At 41.5% G+C, this 20370-nt stretch overlaps 1 protein-coding gene across 10 annotated transcripts in view; it reads left to right on the forward strand.

Moving 5' to 3' along the window:
• ELF2 (E74 like ETS transcription factor 2) overlaps positions 1-16626 on the forward strand; it is a 35303-nt gene extending 18677 nt beyond the window's left edge. For 4 of the 10 annotated variants that reach the window (XM_041469447.1, XM_041469452.1, XM_041469446.1 and 1 more), the window contains 6 exons: positions 8273-8386; positions 9373-9546; positions 10508-10594; positions 13760-13952; positions 14327-14680; positions 14913-16626. In XM_041469447.1, the coding sequence (XP_041325381.1) occupies positions 8273-8386; positions 9373-9546; positions 10508-10594; positions 13760-13952; positions 14327-14680; positions 14913-15540 (1550 nt within the window). In that variant the 3' untranslated portion in view covers positions 15541-16626. Of the gene's footprint in view, positions 1-1542; positions 1717-7988; positions 8140-8272; positions 8387-9372; positions 9547-10507; positions 10595-13759; positions 13953-14326; positions 14681-14912 lie in introns of those variants that run through there. The other 6 variants (XM_041469457.1, XM_041469448.1, XM_041469454.1 and 3 more) reach the window with 5 other exon arrangements.
• Positions 16627-20370: the final 3744 nt, after the last annotated feature.

Raw genomic sequence — 20370 nt, forward strand, 5'->3', positions numbered from 1 at the left:
AGGAAAATTTCTGCTGGAGAATACAGCAGAGTCCCCTAGTGGAAATATGCTGATGGGAAGAATTCTTGTTAGCACTGCTGTTCCACCTCTCTGAATAACAGAAGCTGACAGGAGCATTCTGCTGTTGGCAAAGCTGGAGCTGCATGAGAGCTTTTTGCCCTCACAGCTGGCTAGGTGCCTTTTTTGTCTGTGCTTCTGGCTGTGGAAGAATCTTGACTGGCAAAATTTTAGCACAGACCTATCCTTAGATATCATGGCTTGTCTCATGAATGTGAGAGTGAATGATGTTGCTTGCAGGTCTTGCTCTTTATCTGATGAGGCACTGAAGAAATTTCATTCCTTACGCCTAGGAATAGATGACTGCTATCTACAAAACGCCAGATATTTTATTTGTATATTATAAAAATTATGTATAAATACAGTTAGGAAAATGTATTCCTATAATGTCTTGAGTGCTGTAGTGGAGGAGTAGTATTTGTCAAGAGTTTGAAGCACTGAATTTACCAGCTGGAGTTGATTTTTGCTGGATATTATTTTGTGGTTTCGGTGCTGGGGAAAATTGCTTCTAAATTGTTCCTTCTGCTCTAGGTCCTAGGACTACTGAAACTTGAGAGGGGAAGAGTTTGTGTAGTCAGATTGCAGCTGGATTCCTTCACCTTGTTTTCATGGCGCTGTGAAGATTATGTGTTCAAGGAAGGCTCTGTAGGCAGCAGGTGTTTGCTAGATCCTTGATTTAACAATGTAGGCCTACTCAGGTGTGTGATGTTAATGAAGGAATTCCTGTGTGTAATTTCCATGCATAGCTCTCTGTGAGACATCCTTGGCTTTTCTTGGTGCAGCTGCTCTTGGTATGCAGCTCTGAAGTTTTACCCTGGGAGTAATCACATACTACCCACATGGTCTGGGTAGGAAGTGTGGAAAGCGTGTTCTCCTGACTGGTGCCTCTCTCCAGGGGCCTGACAGGTAATGTTGTGGCCTTACTGCCACAGGTGTTCTTCTGGGGGGAGAGGATGCAACCCTAAAAAGTGGTGATAGTGGTTTGGGGTTTTTTTTTAATTAAGAGGGCAGTGAAACTTTTTTTCACTCCACAAGTCTTCTCAGAGACGAAGGATGGGTGGGACCTCTGGCTAACTGGAATAAGCCCTGTTACTCTAACGGAGATAAGGTGGATTGCAGGCACGGAGCTTTTCTGGCAAGTTGTTACTAACATAGGTGCCCCAGGGACTTGTCAAGGAGAAATCTGGTTAATGTGTCAGCGGTCGCCTCAGTGAAGACTGTCCGGCTTATACCGGTAGGTGGTTTGCCCCGGTCAGAAAATGTCACCGGGGCACGGAGGTGCGGATGGCCGAGGGCTGCGGAGAGATGGAGCGGAAGGCGTTCGGCCGGGCTGCGCTGCGTCCTTGCCCTCGGACGCGTCCGGAGCAGTGCGCGGAGGCGCTGCCTGTACGGCGGGGCGGCCGCGCGGTGCGGCGGGAGCCGGCGCGGCACTTCCTGTCTGGGGCGGGCAGCGGAAGGACCGCGCGCGCCGCCCCGCAGGAAGCGCTCCCGCCGCCGCGCGCCGTGGCGGTGAGCGCTCCGCCCGCCCGCGGGAGCGCGCCTCGCCGCCGGCCGCTGCGCGCGCCCGCCCGTCAATGTGAAGCCGCTCCGGCAGCGTAAACATGGCGGCATCCGTGCATGAGGGACCCACGAACCAGCTCGACCTCCTCATTCGGGCCGGTGAGCTGCACCGCTCCTGGCCGACCCGGGGCGGGAGCGGGGACAGGCCGGGGCGGGGGGGGAAAGACGCGGCGCACGTCGCGCTCCGGCGCGGGAGGCAATGGAGGGCAATCAGGAAGTGATCACCTTGGTAGCGGCCGGCCCGCGGCATTTGCCTCCCGGCGCGGGCGGCAGCGCCGGGAGTTGCGGCGGGGTGCGCGGAGGAGTTTAGCGGGGTTTTAGAAGCTGGGGCGAGAACCAGGAAGTGCGCGAGGCTGTTGTCCTCCTGCCTTTCCCGGCCCTCTCCTCGCTCCGAGCGCTGCCGCCACGCTGTCTGAGCGGGCAGGCCGAGTGCCGCCGCGCACCGCACGCAGGGCCGCGGCCCGGTCTCCCCGGGCACGGCACCCCCAAGCGCGTCCCCCGCTATTCCGGTGCCTGCCCCCCGTGCCCTTTTAAACTCTGCTCTGGCGGCGGGGCGGGAGGATGCGCCGCCGGCAGGGCCGCGGCCCCACGTGTGCGACGCGGGGGGGCGGTGGCGCCCCCTCCCCCACGCGCGCCGCGTAGCGGAAGCGGCGCGTTCCCCCGGGGCCCCGCGCGGGGGAGGGGCCGCCGTCGCTGGCGGGTGGGGGGCGCAGGCCGCCAATAGGCGCGCGGCGGGCGCGGGAGTGGCGGCGCGGCGTTGCAGGCGCGCGCGGCACCGGAGAGAAGCCGACTGTAAACACGGAAGTGGCCGCGCCGCCGCCGCACGTGGCCGCACCTGCCTGCGGGCGCTCCCGACGGGGGAAGGGCGGGCGGTTGCGCCGTCCCGGGCCGAGGCTTCCCTGCGGGCAAGCCCTGCGGCCACGGCGGGGTGAGGAGGAGCGAGGCGGCGGGAATTCCGTTCCCTGCCCGTGCAGGTGCCGCGTTTTCTCTGACCGCTCCTCCGCACCGTCAGATCTTGCAGCCCCCGGGCGCAAGCCGCTGCCGGGACACTGGCGGTTTACCCCAGGTGTAGCACTTTTTCGGGGTTGTGTTTTGAGTCCTGCATGGTTTGTTCTCTTTCCGTTTTGTTATACCTGTCTGACAGCAGGATACTCCAGTGATCGCAGGACTTGTCTTAAAGTGTGGTAAAGTTCTGGAGAACGAGCAAGGTTACAACTGACCCAAACCTCAAATGCAGTGTCGAGCATTCAGTTCTCCACTGAAGTTGTACTAGATCTGATTTTATTTTTGCCTTTACAGCATGAAGCTCAACTTCTAAAAGTAGTCATTGGAACCATTAAAAGTGCAGTGTATGGCATTTTAGGTAATGAACTGTGCAGTAGCTGCACGTGAATTTTCAGAGTCAAGCTTAATACTGGCTTTGCATTGACAAGGCAGTGGGTTTTTACAGGCCTAAAGATAAATGCTCTGTCGTTTATCAGTGTATTAAGATATTCTTTCAGAAAGGGCCAAGTCAGATACTCGTCATGGCTTATTTTACTTAATGTGGAAGAATACTCAGGGTTTTTTGGAGGAGGATGACCCACACCCCAGACATGGAAAAATACACTACAAAGCAGTGAAGAGCTATTCTGCTACATAACAGAAGGGGAGTAGGTCTTAAGCATTTTGACATTTGGGTCTAGGATGGAGCAATAGCTTAACTTTGCCAGTAGAACAACTTTGATCTGCAGGTCTCACTGCTGCAGATCTCAGCGAGTTGTTTTTTGCTTTTGATTGTCCGTGAATAGAAAACATTTAGGTAGTTGATCATTGTATAAACACCTTCTTAAGTCACTGTAACTAGATTGCTTGAGATCGAGCCCTTAGATAAATAATGAATGACCTTTGCATTGCTCTTTTTGATGTCCTTTGTCATACTAATCTCATTAGCCTAACCAACTTCATTGCTTTTTTTCCATATTTGCATTGCAGTGAGTGATACCTATGCATGTCTAGTATTCCCATCATCGTACTATCAAGATACCATATCTGTTTACTTAGTTTTGTATGTAGATGTCACGTGGATTTAAGTGAGGAATTCTTTATCCTAAGGGATTCTAATAATTATATGTTGCTTTTCCCCATGGCTGCTGTTTTCAGTGTTGACAAAACTTCAGTGTTTAATAACTGTGGGAAATCAGATGGACCAAAATTGTTACTGCTTAGTGTTATCTTAATTGCCAGTTGTAGGAACAACTCCTACATTACTTTACAAAGGTATGTTTTTGCTTTGTAGTTAATATTTCTGTCAATATTGGGCTGATAACATACGACTCACAGTGACAGAAGTGTTTTGAGATGGTTGCTCTCATCTTTGTTATTGATTAGCCTTTATGCCGTGGTTTGGGCATCATCCTTAAACTGTGTGCACCTGAGAGTCTTGAACAGAGGCAGGCTTAGGGAAATATTGAAAATGCCAAGAAATTGGTTTTTGGTTTCTGAATAAATATCCACCATAAACAAGCAGTAAACTGAAGAATGCTTTCTTTTCCAGTCAAGTTGTGCATACAGAAAGATTTCTGGATATTATGTACAGAGGCAATTCAACTGCTTTTAATTAAGATGTTGTTTAAGCACTGTTACTAACTTCCAGTGCTGTTTTTAAACGCTGAAATAAAACAAGCGCGTGAATGCCAGTAAACTTTTAATGAGGTTTGTTAGTGTGTAGTAGTCACAATACTGAATTCCCTGCTTGGAATTGTGAATTCTTCATTAAAATGTTGTCTTGGTTGCCAGATAGTATTAAAGGGTAAGCTATTGCAGGTGCTACTGTAGTGCAGTGCAAAAGAGTAACATTTTGAAAATTTCAATCCATTTTTTCAGTCTCATAAACTGCTTTCATTAATTTTGTTAGTCTTATGTTAAAAGGGGAGGACATTGTTACCAAATGAATATGTTGTCACTATTTTTTTCTGTAAATGCAAAGTACAGCCCTTTCAGACTTAATTAGCAAGGTTAGTATTTTGTAACAGCTGTTGAGAACCTTGAATAATCTACTATACACACTGCCTGGGTAGAAAGTGGAGTTAGCAAACATTAGGCCAACAGTGAAGATGGACACCAACTAGCCTACTTACCTATTCACACTTTAGATCTGAATTTGTTTTCTGAGTTTTTGTTTTCTATAAATAGATCAAAAATTTTAAATTAAACATTCTAAAATAATGTGCCAAGGACTCAGATTCTTTCATAAAAGCAGTAAGACAAGATTTGATTTTAAAGAATGGAAGATAAGTGGTGGTGTTAGCTCTGATGTGTTCTAAATCAGTAAATGGCAGTTCTCTTGTTACTCAGTTACCAAAGTGTGGAAAATTTACTTCCATCCACATACACTACTTTGCTTCATTTGGGCAAGTGACAATTCTTTCTGAAATGATTGTGTAATATAACAGACCTACACCTTATATTTTTTACTGAAACAATACAGTCTGTTTTATCTTTGTGGTCTTGCATATAGTTGATAACATAAATATAGTGGAAATAGAATTGGGCATTTTTAGAGAAGTGGGTGATACACTTCAGTCTTTGATTAGAAATGTGATACTTGTGTATCAAAGTCTTGGAAAGTTGTCTTTTTTTAAATTGTGGAATCATACTCATTTTGTTTTCTTTTTCCCCCATCTTTTTTTGTGAGAACTGTTGTGCTACAAGTATACAAGTATAACTTGGTTGATGACATTTGATCTAGTCATTTGCAGGAAGAGCCGCCTGTTTTTTTCTTGTCCCTTCTCTGAGAGAGCCGGTTTCCTCACTTCATCTTTTGTGATGTCTTTTTTAGCTGTTTTTGGGTACCATATCTTCTGTCTGAGCATTCTGACATGCTGTCTTCTGTTAGACATTTTCTAGCATGTCAGATATTTTACATACCTTTGTGCTAGGATACAAATTTCTCTTTTTTTTCTTCCCACTGTGTTGGTGCAGTAAACATTCCCTGCGAGGAAATGCAAAGTCCTGGTGTTCACTGGGTAGACAAATGCCTCTAAGGCTAAAACCATGTACTGGGTAAAGGAGAATTAGTTAGCTGGGAAGGCTTGAAACTTGGTAATAGAACCGAATTTAGCAAGTGTTTTAATAGCTGTCCTTTTGGCAATGTTAGATTACTTTGTTAACTGTCATGATAGACAGACAGCATGTGTTGTTCAGCCAAAGCCAGAAGTGTTACTATTTTTTGCTTGATATTTTTTAGGTGACAGTTTTAGTGGAGTCCCAAGTAGTTTCCAAGAGGCTTGTGTGGAGTAGATAGTGTGTTTTTATTGGAAATGGAAGGGGTGCTTAGGGGCGAGGTCGAGTGGCTCCTTTGCTTTGCTGTTAAAGTGTGCAGTCTTAGTCCCTAATGCTGGTTGTATTTCCTTTTCCTCCACTCTGGTCCTTCAGCAGAATATCCTAGTACCAGAAAAGTATGTAGATGGCTTTCTGCTATGTTTCTTGCCTGGTTCCTGCCCTCTTCTAAGTACCTCTTAGTTTTGGTGCAGCATCTAAACTGTTCTCTGTAGGAAAATTTTGTATTTCTTTCTTTTAAGCATTTAGAAGGTAGTGAATTCACTGCCCTCTTACAATCGAAATTTGTCATCTGAGTTTGAATTTCTGTACAAAAGTCCTTTATATACTGGACCTAATGGCACCGAAGCAGCTGTCCGGTTGGATAAGCTTTGCTAACATGCTTTGAATCTTATTGCATGCATTAGAATAATAACATATTAAATCTGATTTGGACTTTCTAATTTCAGTAGCGTTGTAGAATTTATACATTTTTTATCAATTATCTGAAGTTTGCTCCTGTGTTCTGATAATCAGTGAAAATTTTTATCAGGTAGATGAGGGAAACTTTAGTGATCAAATTCTGTGCCACTGAAACTTTTATCTAGAAAGAGAAATGTTTGAGCAGAAAGTTTCCTGCTACAGGAGGGCCACTCCTGGTACAATGCATGTGGTCAGCCTCTGACTTTGGATATGCCCAAACAGCTGCTTGGGAAGGAAACACTTGGCCAAGCATGGGGAGCATCCAGGGTTTGCAGCTGGGGAAGAGGCTCATGGTGCATAGTTTGTGTTGGTTGCCGCTGGTTATCCAAGAAACAGAGTGAAAAATACAGACCCTTTCCTGATTTTCCTGTTCTCTTAGGTAAGCTTTTATTGTTCACAGCCTGGGGTGAAGCAGGGTTGCAATGTCAGCTTTAACAGGCATCTACTGTTCCAAAATATAAAGCCCTCTAAATAGCATCCCAGGCCATAGCAAATAGGCTGTGGTAGGAATCCCATCAGCCAGTCAGCAGATAGGCACCAGGCTGGTTCAGAAGAACTTTCAGTCACCTGTAGTTTTGCATTTTTGCATCTTCCACATTTCACCCACTTTCAGCTTCTGGTTGATGTCTGTATTCTGCTGGCTAGTAGATTTTTCAAGGTTTTAATCACTGCATTTCAAAAAACTGCAGTATGCTGGAAGGCTTCCCCATGTGAGCCTGCAGGGAATCTGTGTATTCAGTGTTTCCTTAAGTCAGAAGCAACTCTGGCATTATGTTTCTCTGCTTTTCACTAAACAAACCTTGAGTTATTTCTTAGACATATTCAGTAACAGCATACGTGCCTTGAAGTTTTTGTAGAGAATTATTCCCAAATCCTCTTTAGTTCGTGATACTAGAGATAGGTGACTCTGCTTGGGCTAAAGATAGATCTCCTGGTTGCTGGCTGCCTTGCTGGACTGGTTCAGCTTAGAGCAGATGGCCATAAATGGAAAGAGCAACTGAAGAGAGACAGCTACCTTGGCCAGAGTGTGGATAATGGGCAGCAGGTGTTTCTGCGGTCACCACTTTGCAAAACCTTTACAAGGGTGAGGAATACGGAGTTAGCTGTGCATAGAATTGTAGTTTTACATGGTACATTGGGGTTTTTTAGTGTTGCTGTGTTCAAGGTGCTGTGATCTGCACTGTGTCAAACTTAACTGTGCTCTCTTGAAGTTGCATTATTTTTGATTAATTAGTTTTCCTAAAATTTCAGAACTTGAAAAAAGAACTATTTTTACCTTCTTCCCTTAGTTTTTGCATAAAGCACACCTTTATACTGTTTGTCGTGCTTTCTGTTTTTTTTAAACAATCAACCTGCTAAAATGAACTCATAATTATTTTTAATGTCAGAAATCAAAACAGGATGTATGTTTTGGAAACTAGTCTAGTATTTACATATATATATATATATATATATATATATACACATAGACATGTATATATTTATCCAATAGACTGAAACTTTGAAGAGAGGTGACCTTTAGATTTTGATGGGTGTGTTAATTTATAATCATCTTCATCACAATCTGTTTTTTTCTGGTTATTTTGAAGGCAGAAGACAAATCTCAGTCTCTTTCTGAAAGCTTTTGAACTCCTCATGGAAATGAGTAGCTTGCTTGTGAACTAGAAATCTAATCTAAGAAGTGACAGTGTCAGTTCTGCTTGTCTTACGTCTTCCCTAAATACGTCTGTTGACAGGCAGGTACAAAAAGTGTGAAGACATCTGATAATCTTGTGTTTTTCATGTTAAAGATTGAGAAGTATAGTTGTACAGGGATATATGTGGACTTCTGTAAGTAACCTGTTCTCATAATTTTTTTTTTATCCTTCTGCAGTAGAAGCATCAGTTCATGGCAGTAATGTGCCCTGCACAGATAAGACAATTGAAGCTGCGGAGGCCTTGCTTCATATGGAGTCTCCTACCTGCCTGAGAGATGCCAGGAGTCCTGGTATGTCAGCCACAGTCTCTGCTCTGGGAGCCATTTCTTCTTCTACTAATCAGTAAGACAAGCAAAGTAGGAAACCTGTTTCTGTGGAGAGCTGTATGCTGTTTAAATATTTAAATTAAATGTTTTTAAAACATTTGCCTGCATATTTAAAAACTACTGATTTGTTTGAGTTTTACATGATTTCTCCAGCCTGCAACACATATACTTACAGATTAAATAATTTGTCTGAGAGGGGTTGTTGGGAAGAGATAGCTGAGTAATGACATATTTAAAATTAATTTTTCCCCCTAAACATCATGGAATACTTTTTCACTGTGCAGGTGACAGAGCTCTGGCACAGATTGACCAGAGAGGCCATGGAGACTCCATCCTTGGAGATACTAAAAAGTACAGGATCCAGGGCAACCAGCTCTAGGTGGCACAGTTTGAGCAAGGAGTTGGACCAGGTCCCCTTCTAACCCCAGCCATTCTGGGTTCTGTGAATCTGACATTTTAAATTGCTAAAATAAAGAGTTATTTTAAGGGAAAAGAATTTCTATTCATCTTTCTATTTTACAAAGAATACCCAAAACCAATGTGTTGCAAAGTGTTACCAGTCTGAAAAACCAAACCTTAATGTTGATGGTTACTTTAACTGATGTCCCTTCTGAAGTTATTTAATATATGTTGGATGAAATAATGGTCAAACTGAAATGCAAAAGCTACGAAATAAGAAGTGGAAATCAGAGTAATGATCAAAGATGGAGCTCTAATTTGTTTAATTTAAAGTTGAGTTGGTTCTGTAGAATATTGATGCGATCCTTGTTTTTGCCTACTGACAAGTGTGCATGTTCTGGGGAGTTGGATTGGTTTCCAAGGTGACAGGATTTTGGAGCAGAACCTTACTACACTGTTGCATATGCTTTGTTTAAAACAATTTTAGGTAAAATACATTAAAATAATCAGGTAGAAACTTCATCAGATATTCTTTTTTTCTTCTCTTGTAGTAGAAGTTTTTGTCCCTCCTTGTGTGTCCACCCCAGAATTTATCCATGCAGCCATGAGACCTGATGTGATCACAGAAACCGTGGTGGAAGTATCAACAGAGGAATCTGAACAAATGGATGTATCTCCCATTCCAACTTCCCCTGATATCCATGAACCAATGAAAAAGAAAAAGGGTACATATGGCTTTTCATAGGAGCAATCTCAAAATTTTACTTCTGTTGTCCACTGCTGTGGATGGTGCAGTTGATACAGGGGAGGATGGATTGGATGGTCTGATCTCTTTGCTCATACAAACAGATTGATGGGAGTCTGAAATGTGAGTTCTTAGAAAAATGGGTGTGCATCAAGAAAAAAGAGGGTGCAAGAGAATGGGCTTTGACAAGCCATAAAGGAAGATGGTTTCTGTGTTGTATATTTTAACACAAGGTGGAGGAAGGATAGAGTATTCAAAGAGGACTTCTGTGGTGGGTAGCCGCTGGTGTCTGAAGTGTGGGTATATTTGGTGACATGGTAGACTTGGGGTTCATGCTATGAAACAACAGGGTAAATACTAACTTAAAAAAAACATAAATCAGTTTACAAAATCATTATAAGATCTTTGTAAAATTTTTGTCTTTCCTGTCTAATTGGCATATCTTGGAGAAACAATTCAGAACAGTGTTTGATTTCTAAGCATTTTGCTATCACATGAGAGGTTGGCACCTTGTAAGGTTGCTCTCTCTGGTCTAAAAGTTTTGTTAGAGGCATCAATACAGTTCACATAACTTTAGGAACATTGATTTAATGGTTTCCAGACATGCTGAGATGGAATATTTACTTGTAATTTAGAGAGAAAGAAATGCAATATAGTGATAAAATTATACAAATCCAAGATCTGTGAGTCTTAGAATTAGAATTAATAAAAATGCACATCAACTTGTCTGCAATTGAGTTAAACCTGCCTATGAAGTAAGCAACCAAATGATAATTACACTGAATGTGCAGTAGTAATCTAAGAATCTAAGTTTATCCATACCTGTAGCGAGGAAACAGCAGGGGGGGAAATACACAAATTGCTTTTTTCAGCAAAGGCAAACTATAAAATTTTACTCTGCATATGATTAATACTTCTTTTTCCCCATGTATTATGTGCAGCTGGCCGTAAACCCAAGACCCAGCAATCAGCTTTATCTGATGGGTCTCCAGATCTAGGTATAAAGAAGAAACCTAGAGAAGGCAAAGGTATATTTTTCCATTCATTGAGTCTTTAAAAATAAGCAGTGTATCTGCATGGTATTTATCACTGTAAATGTACATATCTTTAAAAATCTGATGGATGAGATTGTATTGACTTTTATTAGAGTTTTATTCAATGTCTTTAAATTTGTTTGTACAAGATCTAGCACAAGGATGTATGCTCTAGGAGTCTGCTCTAGTACCCTCCGCAGTTAATAGGCTTTCTCATTTTTTATTTGCTTTACTTTGTAGTTATTGACTTGTGATGTCTTTTGTGTTGTGTATCAACTTAGTGCTACACACGTAATTTATTAAGCTACTGCTGTAAGACTTGTTTTCAAGGAGAGGCAGCATATGAGCATTTAGAAAGGTGATGGTTGGAAGTAAAGGTAATAAGGTTAGAAATATGATTTCTTAGTTAATTGACAAACGTCAGTGGGAATATATTCCTTGATTAATAGGTTCAGTTTAGTTTAAGGAGAAAAACAAATGATGATGTGTTTCTATATTGGTTGAGTGCAGAAGAGTTTTAGTTTCCTAGTGTTTCTCCTGATAAATAGAGGCTCCTTTCTTGGACTCCAAGCCCCTGCTATTCATTCAGTAAGGAGACAGACTGGGACATTTGCTCACAGGTTACCTTTGGGGTAGTATGCAGTGTATCAGTCTTCCCTGGCTACAGGTGAAAAATCCGGATTTCACCTCCACTTGGTGCACTGAAAGTTGTTCTGAGATGTTGCTATACCTGGGAGTAACCAAGTTTAGTGACTTGGGTAGAACGTGCTGGCTGAGAAAGTGTGCAATGGTCAGCTCCACTATTACTTTGACATTTGTTTAAAAACAAGGTCTCTGCAGTTTACATAATTCCTTATCTGGCTACAGCTCCTGAGTCAGCATGTTTGTCAGTCGGGCAAGGAAGAATGAGACTGATTTCATGGAGGTATTTGCTCATGGAAACCAGTGCAAACACTAATTAAACTTCCCTGCAGTGCCCACAGTTGCTTTAGATTTGGTGTAGCAGTGGACTTCAGTGGAGATGACAGATTTTGTATCTGCTATATTTAAAAATACGTCTTGTTTAGTGTTTCCTTTTTATGTAGTCTTCTTGAATCCTTACTTTTATTTCTGTTTCAGATTTTAGTATTACAGCTTTCTGTTACCTGAACAGTACTTTGCAGTTGTCCCAGGTCCTAGTTTCCTGGACAAATAATTTGAAAAATGAGGCCTGTATTTCTTTCTGTTCTCCTTTTTGTGCTGGTGAATTCAGCTCCATAGCTTCTTGTTTTATAAAGTGGGAGATGGTACTGCTCTCTGGTTTTCAGGAGATTTTTTAGCTTTCTTTTAAATTTATTTTATTTCTATGGCCCTTCCTAATGGTCTGCATATATTTCTTGTTCTCATGAAGTATCTCATTAAATATTTTATACTACAACTGGAATAAATTAATTTTTTTTCTTGATATCCTGCAAAATACTCTGTTAACTGGATTTAATTTTTGTTACTTATTTTAAAAAGCACTTGCAAAGGTAGGCTATTTCATATGCAGCATGGTTTTGGAAAACCGGAATTATTCTACAGTTTAGTACTATCAGAGTTAAGTCATGGAGAATGAGAGATAATTGTGCACATTTGGAAAGGGGATCCCGTGTTGGCATTCCTTTGTGCATTCTGGGTACTTTCTGGTGCAAAGTGAGGCAGCTATAAATCTGATTTAATTGTGCCCTACACTTTGTTTATTCTCTTGAAGTTCCTGTTTGCTTTCTAATCCTGAAGGCCACTTACGTTTTTGCAAAAACTGTTGCAGACCTATAGTATTTAGTGGTCAACCCAGAAATTCACTTTCTAAGGAGTAAAACCCCAGAGATTAATTCCTTAAAATTGAGGATGATTTAAAGATTCCTGAGTTCTCTTGTTGACTCTTTCCTCATATAGGTCTTATTCAAATGACTCTGAAATCTAGTTGAATTTTGGTATTTCTTGAATAGGTACTTATTGTTGTTTGGAGCACATTGTAAAGTATAATTTTTCTCAATGAAGTGCTTTTCCATAAAATCGAACTTGTGATCTTTTTTTACCCTTTGAGGTTTTCAAAGATAGCTGACTTCTCAAAATCTGCAACAGTGGTCTCTTAATTTATTTTAATTATCTTTGCATGGCATAACAAGTGCTATGCCATTAAATCGCAAGAACTAATGACCTTTTTTCACACACAGGCAAAAATACAATTTGGTCCATGTCCTTGGACGTAAAGAATTAAAGAATTGTTATTAATATTCTGAGATTATTTTTCTTGTGGATCTGTCTTAGTTCTTCCTTCTCAGAAACTTGAGGAGTCTTTTCCTGCTGTACAAATTGGAATGTGATCAGCCTTTTTTCTTTGGGTTCTCTTCCCCTCTTCCTAGAAGCACATGGTCTGGTCAGAGCACAGACAGAACCTGTGTTACATTCTATGGCGTCCTGATAGTCGCTGTCACAAACGCCTTCCTGGGGCTTCTCCAGTGAAGATGGTGCACCTCTTGAATACCTGACAAGTGCATTAAATTTTTAAGCCTGACTTCATTTTATATCCCCCTAATTACAAAAGGGTGCTTGGGATTTCTGCCCCATGAATACTTGCTTTTAAGAAGTTGGACTGGGTTTGTACCTAGAAGGATGTTGGTCACTCTGCAACATACACTTGGGAAGGATTAGAACATGGGGTGCACCAATTAGTGTGAGAGCCCCAGATCCTGGACAAACTTAACCACAGTTGAGATGATTTGTTGCTGCAGGTTGCATGCCCTTTAAAAACCACCTATTTATATCCTGTTCTGCAGTGCATAAAATGTACTGGCATTTTCATGCCCTGTTTAATCAAATATGAGAAGAAAATTCAAGTTCTTGTCCTGCTACATAGATAGGTACTGACTTAGAACACCCTCCCATACTTCTTTTCAAGAACTGAGAATGGGTGTTGGATTGAACAGGCAGGCTTCTGTGCTGTATAGCAGATCACTTGGATTGCCTCCTTTCAGAATGTAAATATTTATGGAAACTTCATTAAAATTAACAGAATGAATAAGTATGTGCAGGTTACATCCTCTGTGTAACATTGCTTGTAACTCAGGTCGTACCGAGAACTTTCTGTTATCTTTAAAAGTGGTTTTCTAACACAAAAATGCTTTCTGATTATAGGAAATACAACATACTTATGGGAGTTCCTGTTGGACCTTCTTCAGGACAAAAATACGTGTCCTCGATATATTAAATGGACTCAGAGAGAGAAAGGAATCTTTAAACTTGTAGATTCAAAAGCTGTCTCCAAACTCTGGGGAAAACACAAAAACAAGCCTGACATGAACTATGAGACAATGGGAAGAGCTCTGAGGTAAACACTCTCAAATCCTTAGGTTATCTATTACAATTTAAAATCTGATTCTTATTTTTGACCATAGAAATATAAAGGTTCTGAAATTTTAAAAACTTTGCCCTTTTGCAGATTTAGCCTTCAGTCTTGCAATCCCTGTAACCTTTTGTGTTACCAGTAAATTTGCAGTTTTAATTCCTGAAGTATGTATTTAAAAAGATAAGATTTCTTTTTCAGGTAGATCCTGCAGATCACCTGTCAGTGTGTTCTAACAGCTTCTTTTCATACCTCCTTACATTATAGATTTTACTGTGATTACTTGAGGTTTTCTTGTTAGCACAGAATGAGGTTTTCTTTAAAATGTTGCTTACTACTTAATTGTACTTTCCTTGCAGATACTACTATCAAAGAGGAATCCTGGCTAAAGTTGAGGGACAGAGGCTTGTGTATCAGTTTAAGGAGATGCCAAAAAATATAGTTGTCATAGATGATGACCGAAGTGAGTCCTGCAATGAAGATTTGTCAATGCCTACAGATGAGAAGTCCCTGGAAAGAGTGTCTTTATCTGCAGAAAACCTTTTAAAAGCAGCACCCTCTGCACGTGGAGGAAAAAATTCCTCTCAGTTAAGCTGTACCAGAACAGAAAAAGCAGTCACCAGAGTAGTGAATATTGCCTCACCTGCTCATGACACATCCTCATCTCATCCTTCTACTACCACTGCTACTGTCCCAGCAACAACAGCTCCCAGGTTTGTGTTAATGGGGCTGTTAAATTTCCAAAGTTCTATTGCTAGATGTGCAAAAGGTTTGGGGTTTGATTCTTTGCTTGCCGGTTTGGCTTTTCCATTTTTTTGTTATTGTTTGGTTTGGGTTTTTTTAAGACCCAGTTAAAAACCTGTCTCTCTTAAAACTGTCTGTCCTTGTTGTCATCTGTAATGATGCCTTGTATTTTTGGCCTAAACACACACGTTTATTTTGTAGGACTGTTCGTGTGGCAATGCAAGTGCCCGTTGTCATGACCTCTCTGGGACAGAAAATCTCAACTGTGGCAGTGCAATCAGTAAATGCAGGGTCACCGTTAATAAGCAACACAAGTCCAACCACAGCAACAACTCCAAAGGTGGTAATCCAGACAATCCCTACTGTGATGCCAGCCTCTGCTGAAAATGGAGACAAAATCACAATGCAGCCCACCAAAATCATCACAATCCCTGCCACACAACTCACGCAGTGTCAATTGCAAACAAAAACGAGCCTGTCCGGGTCAGGAAGTATCAACATTGTGGGAGCCCCACTGGCTGTTAGAGCACTAACCCCAGTGTCCATAGCTCATGGGACACCAGTAATGAGACTGTCAGTTCCTGCTCAGCAGGCCTCTGGCCAGACTCCTCCCAGGGTTATTAGTGCAGTTCTCAAAGGTCCAGAAGTTAAATCAGACATAGCCGCTTTGAAACAGGAATGTGAAGTGAAAACACTGCAGCTGGTAAAAGAGGAGAAGCCAGTGGATGGAAGCAAGACTGTAACCCATGTAGTAGTAGTTAGTACACCCTCAGCTATTGCCCTTCCTGTAACAGTGAAAACAGAAGGAATCATCACGTGTGAAAAATGAAGAATAGGTTTCTTCCAGCATGGACTTCTAACTGTTACGGTTTTGAATATACTGACATAACTGGGGGAGGGATGTGGATGCCACCACCAAGTCGAAAAGGAGAGCTTTGTAATGTTAATAAACATGCATATGTTGAAGACTTACTGGAAAAAAAAAATATTTTCCTGTGTTTCAGTGGGAATTAAACCACACTGATACACTGATAAAAACTGCCTCTTCCAGTTGGGAAGCAGCTGAACCTATGGAGAAGGAAAGAGAGAGGGACTGAAAAGGGACCAAACAATTTCACTACGCTACTGGTTACCAAGTTACACTAAGACCTGAAACACTAAGAGAGAGCTGTGTGAGAGGTTTGCCTTGGTTTTTAGTTTTCAGGGGGAGAGGAAAGTCCCATTGTTACACAAATGGCAAATTTGATGCATTTTATGTGCATACCAGCGATTACTACTGTGTGCCCACAGTACTCAACTGGTGCTATGTGAAAAACTATGCTACTAGGTATTGTAGGAAGTGAAATAAAGGAGATTAAAGAGCTTCTAAAAGAAGACAGAGGCCTGGAGGGATTTTTGTATTATACAGCTTAAGCAGATTCAAAATGAAAGCCTTAGACTGATTTTCAGTTATCTTTCTTGAAATAAGCTAATGGCTTGTTTGTGTAAAGCTTTTTTATTAAAACAAATTTTTTAAAAACCTTGTACCTAGCACAGTATTGTTATAGAATAACATGTAACATATTTTGTATGGTAGTTAAAAGTCTGTCTAAATTTCTTAATCGTGGACAAAGTAGCAGCAGGTTTTCTGCCTTCTGCTGTACCATGCCTGTTTCTCTCACGTAGCCTTGACATCTCTGCATACATTTCAGTTTCAGCTCTACTCTCACTTCAAAGGTCACGCCCAGCATGAGCTTTTGTCAGGTAGCTCTAAACCTGTAAATTTTTTTAGTTGGAGTTAAGAGGGAAGTACCAGTGTTCAGAACGAACTATAATAGTTTGTATATTCAACATTTGAAGTATATTCTATTTTGTTGTACTCTTGTTTCAAAGTGTATTCAAGTAGGTTTTAATGAAATACAGAAAGAAAATTTAATGGTGTTTGGTGTGCTGTTTATTTTTTCCTTCTTCCTTTCTGCTAACCTGTTAACCTTCTTTTCTTGAAATCTTCCAGCCATTCATCCTAATATAGATGATACAGTGTGAAATTTTGGGACTCCTCCCTGCTTCAAAGGGCTGACCAACTGTCTCACTCATTTGTTTACATATCTGAGAAGCTTGCTGTAGCTGGTGAGGTAGCTTCTGGCAAGGGCCTAGTTCTTACACGTTTTCAGGATGGTGAGCATACACATGAGCTCTGTGAACTACCTAACTGCTCCTCTAGCTACACCAGATACTGGTTCCATATTTCCAGTCTATCTGCATGGCTTCATATGTAGCTTACCCTGATTTCAGGGGCACCACACTGGCACATCATGCTGTGGGTAGTCAAGTGCCCAATGGACCCCCAGTTCCTAGTGATATGCCCTGAAAAGTCTTCAGAACAGGAACTTGGGTAATCTTGGAATTTAGTTGAAGTCTAAATCGTCATCTAAGTACTTCATGCCTGGAGGAGCAATTTTAACAGCTGTCTGGAACTGACATCTTCTGTAATGCTGGAAGACACCAGAATTAAATAGTTTACATGCTGAGAACCAGGTTACTTGTAGTGTCCTAGCAGCATTCTTCCCTTCAACTGGTAAGAAAAGTGGAAATAGCTCCACACAGCCAGGCTAGCATTGGGGAAACTATGAAAGGCTTCTGGAAAAACTTCTTTTTCATCCTCTTGAGCAGGGAGGTAGAGTTTAAGAACAAAATGAAGGTGAAGCAGATAAAAAAGTGTGTAATCCAAAGAATCTCAAAAGTTCTTACACGTGAACTGTATTTCTGGCATGGGGTAGAGGACTAAGACCCCTTCACACAAGGAAATGGAGAGAGAGGACAACTTTTTTTCTAAGGAAGAGGTAGGAAAGGGAAGTAGGGGGAGCTGGGCAATCACTTGATTAATTTGGCAGTCTGAGAGGTACTAATGTTCTGTGTAAAGGGAAATGGAGCAGTGTAAATAGAGGCAGGTGGTAGAAATCTGAGCCAAAAGATAAGAAGAGAGAAACAAGTGTTTTTAAACCTACTGTTGTAAGTCCAGTCTGTAAGAAACCCTATTCTAGATGGCTGTTACTTGATTGTATCTCAGAGCATGAAGTATCTATGTCAAGTATGTGTAATTAAGACCTTTCCAAGACCTAATTTAGATACACTGGAAGTCAAATGGGGACAAACTATCTTCCTGGAATTAGATAAGGATCTCCAGCTGATGACCTTCTTGTAATGCCAAGACTTCATTATGTAATGGCAAAAACTAGAGGAATGAAGGCACCCAACTCCACTATTGGTGGGGTAGTCAGCCCATAGCCAACTCTGAGACTGCCAGTGCTGTGTCTTGCCATGGAACCAGTGATGGTCCTTTGGCTCTCTCCCCTAGCCACCAGTGAGAGGCACATGATATTGGCTGGCTGCCAGAGGATACTCACCTGAAGTTCATGAAGTGCTGTGAGAATCTCATTCTGTGTGAGGATGCGCTGTAACTGAAATGGAAAGGGGACTTAACCTGATTCTGTAAATAAGTATGTTTTTACTGGTGGTATTGGAGGATGTGACCTCAGGATGAGGGAGCTTTGGTCAGGTTTGTAACATCTGAAACAGATGAAAGGAACACTAGAATATTGAAATAGTTAGTATCTAGCTATACTCCAGGCTTTGAAATCCCATTGAAAAATCTTTTGTTTTGTACATGGGTAAAGTGGGATTCCCTTTTACATTTGAATCTGGTGGTTCATGTAGAAGGGTCCAGGCTTAACTCATCCTTGGCAAGCAGTAACTCGTAGATGTGTAGGGAGAATGAAACTTGTGTGAAGTGAGTATGCTTTATATAGAAGGCATTGAGACATACACAAACTTGGTACCACTGATTTTGCAGATAAAAGCTATTTTTATTTTTCAAACCCACTGTTCTAAGTTATAGAATGAAAAGGGTGATGCTGTGTAATCCACAAGGGAAAAAAATCTCAACTGTGAGTTGCAACTCAGAATAAATGTCTGAGTATGAAAAATGAGAAAAGTTGAAAGGGGAATCTCATTCCAGAGAAGACTGTTCTTGTTAGATCTCTCTTGCATGTCTTTCCCTGTGAAGGGGTCTGGGCTTTGACACATCTCAAGTTGTCTGGGTAAAATGTGCTGAAAGGAAGACTTGGGATCCTTTCATCAACTTTAGGGCTTTGGAGAGTTACATCTGAGGTGATCCGGATGAGTGAGCTGAGGGCAGTCAGAAGTTGAGGAGAAAATTGAGAGGTGCTTGAAGCCTCAGGCTGGTACTCAGCACGTGTGCATCAGGGATCTCAGCTACATGTGAAGATTGTTACTGCCAGAACAAGCTAAGTGCAATTCTGCCTTGTAGAGACAGTTCAAATAGCAGGTGTTAAACTTATTAGGAAGATCCAAATGACACTGTGTATTTGGAACGTAATTGTTCTCCAGGAGAGATAGTGTTCTAATAAGCTTGCAACAGCTTCTGCCTCTCAGCAAATTAAACAAGTGGGTTATTTCTTCTTGCATCTTGCTTGAGAGTGAGGGAAAAGTGTCACTGCTAAAGCTAAGGCAGGCTTTATTCAAGATAAAAGCAAGGGATCTGTGGAGCCTTTTTTTAGCCTTGGTGTTCTTATAAGGCATACATTTATAAGAAGAGCTTGGAAGACATTTTTTATTGTTAAGAGTCATACTGCTACACAGGAAAAAAAATCCTTTCTGCTTCTTCTGAAAAATATTTAGTGTACTGATATTTATAGCTGGCAAAAGTATTTCAGTGCTGCAGGCTTGCCTCTCACTGCATAAAACAAAGCAAGAGCAATAATCCATTTAAGTTTTCCAAAAGAGTCTGTCTGCAAAATAAACTATGGCATGTACTGGAATAAAAGGGTGAAGCTGCCTGGGAACTTACCAGTTAATTTCTGCAGCCTATCTACCTTTTTTTTTTTTTTTTTTTTTAATCCAGCAGAAAGGGTTCAACATTGGCAGGGATTTTCTGAGTAGGACAGTATTAAAAATTGCCTTGAGATGGGAAGAGTCTCCAGCCTTTTCAGTTACCCCACCCCCGCCTTGACTTCAAAATTACCCTTTAAGCAGTGAACATATACTGTAACATGTCCAGGATGAAAGAAGAATCCCAGCCCTTTCCACTTCAGAAGAGGTTCTGCAGTGATGGCAGTATTATACAAATCATGCTCTTTCTCAACAGTTTGATTTCTTTTTTAGGAGAATTAAGCAAGGGATGCAAGCAAGGGAATAAATTACAATGTCTTAAGAATCATAGATACCATATACTCCACTGTGAGAGTGACAGTGGGAATTCAGCAGCTGTGATAATTCAGTTCCTCCTGGTAAAAAGCTTCCCATAATCGGGTCTGTGGCTCTATGCTCTGGCAGTGGGAAAGGTGCCACACTGATGGACACCTTGACTGGCCTGAGGAAAATGGAGCTGCTTATACAAAAGTGAAATGAAACCATGGGCTTTTTGGTGGGAGTGGTGGGGTTTTTTGGTTATGGCTTACTTTGTTTTTAAATACAGACCTGATCATTGTTCTCAAGTAAGGGCTTTCTACCACAAGCATAGTTTCTTCCAGAGAGAGAAAACTGCCCAAAGGAGTCTGGATGGAAGCTCCAGCTTCTGGTGTTTTTTGTGGTAGATGAGCAAGGATTTGACCTCCTAAAGATACCATCTTATAGGTTTACATTGTGGTGTTGATTTTAG

Source organism: Pyrgilauda ruficollis, unplaced genomic scaffold, assembly GCF_017590135.1.
Source record: "Pyrgilauda ruficollis isolate IOZ18807 unplaced genomic scaffold, ASM1759013v1 scaffold234, whole genome shotgun sequence".
NCBI classification, from domain to species: domain Eukaryota; kingdom Metazoa; phylum Chordata; class Aves; order Passeriformes; family Passeridae; genus Pyrgilauda; species Pyrgilauda ruficollis.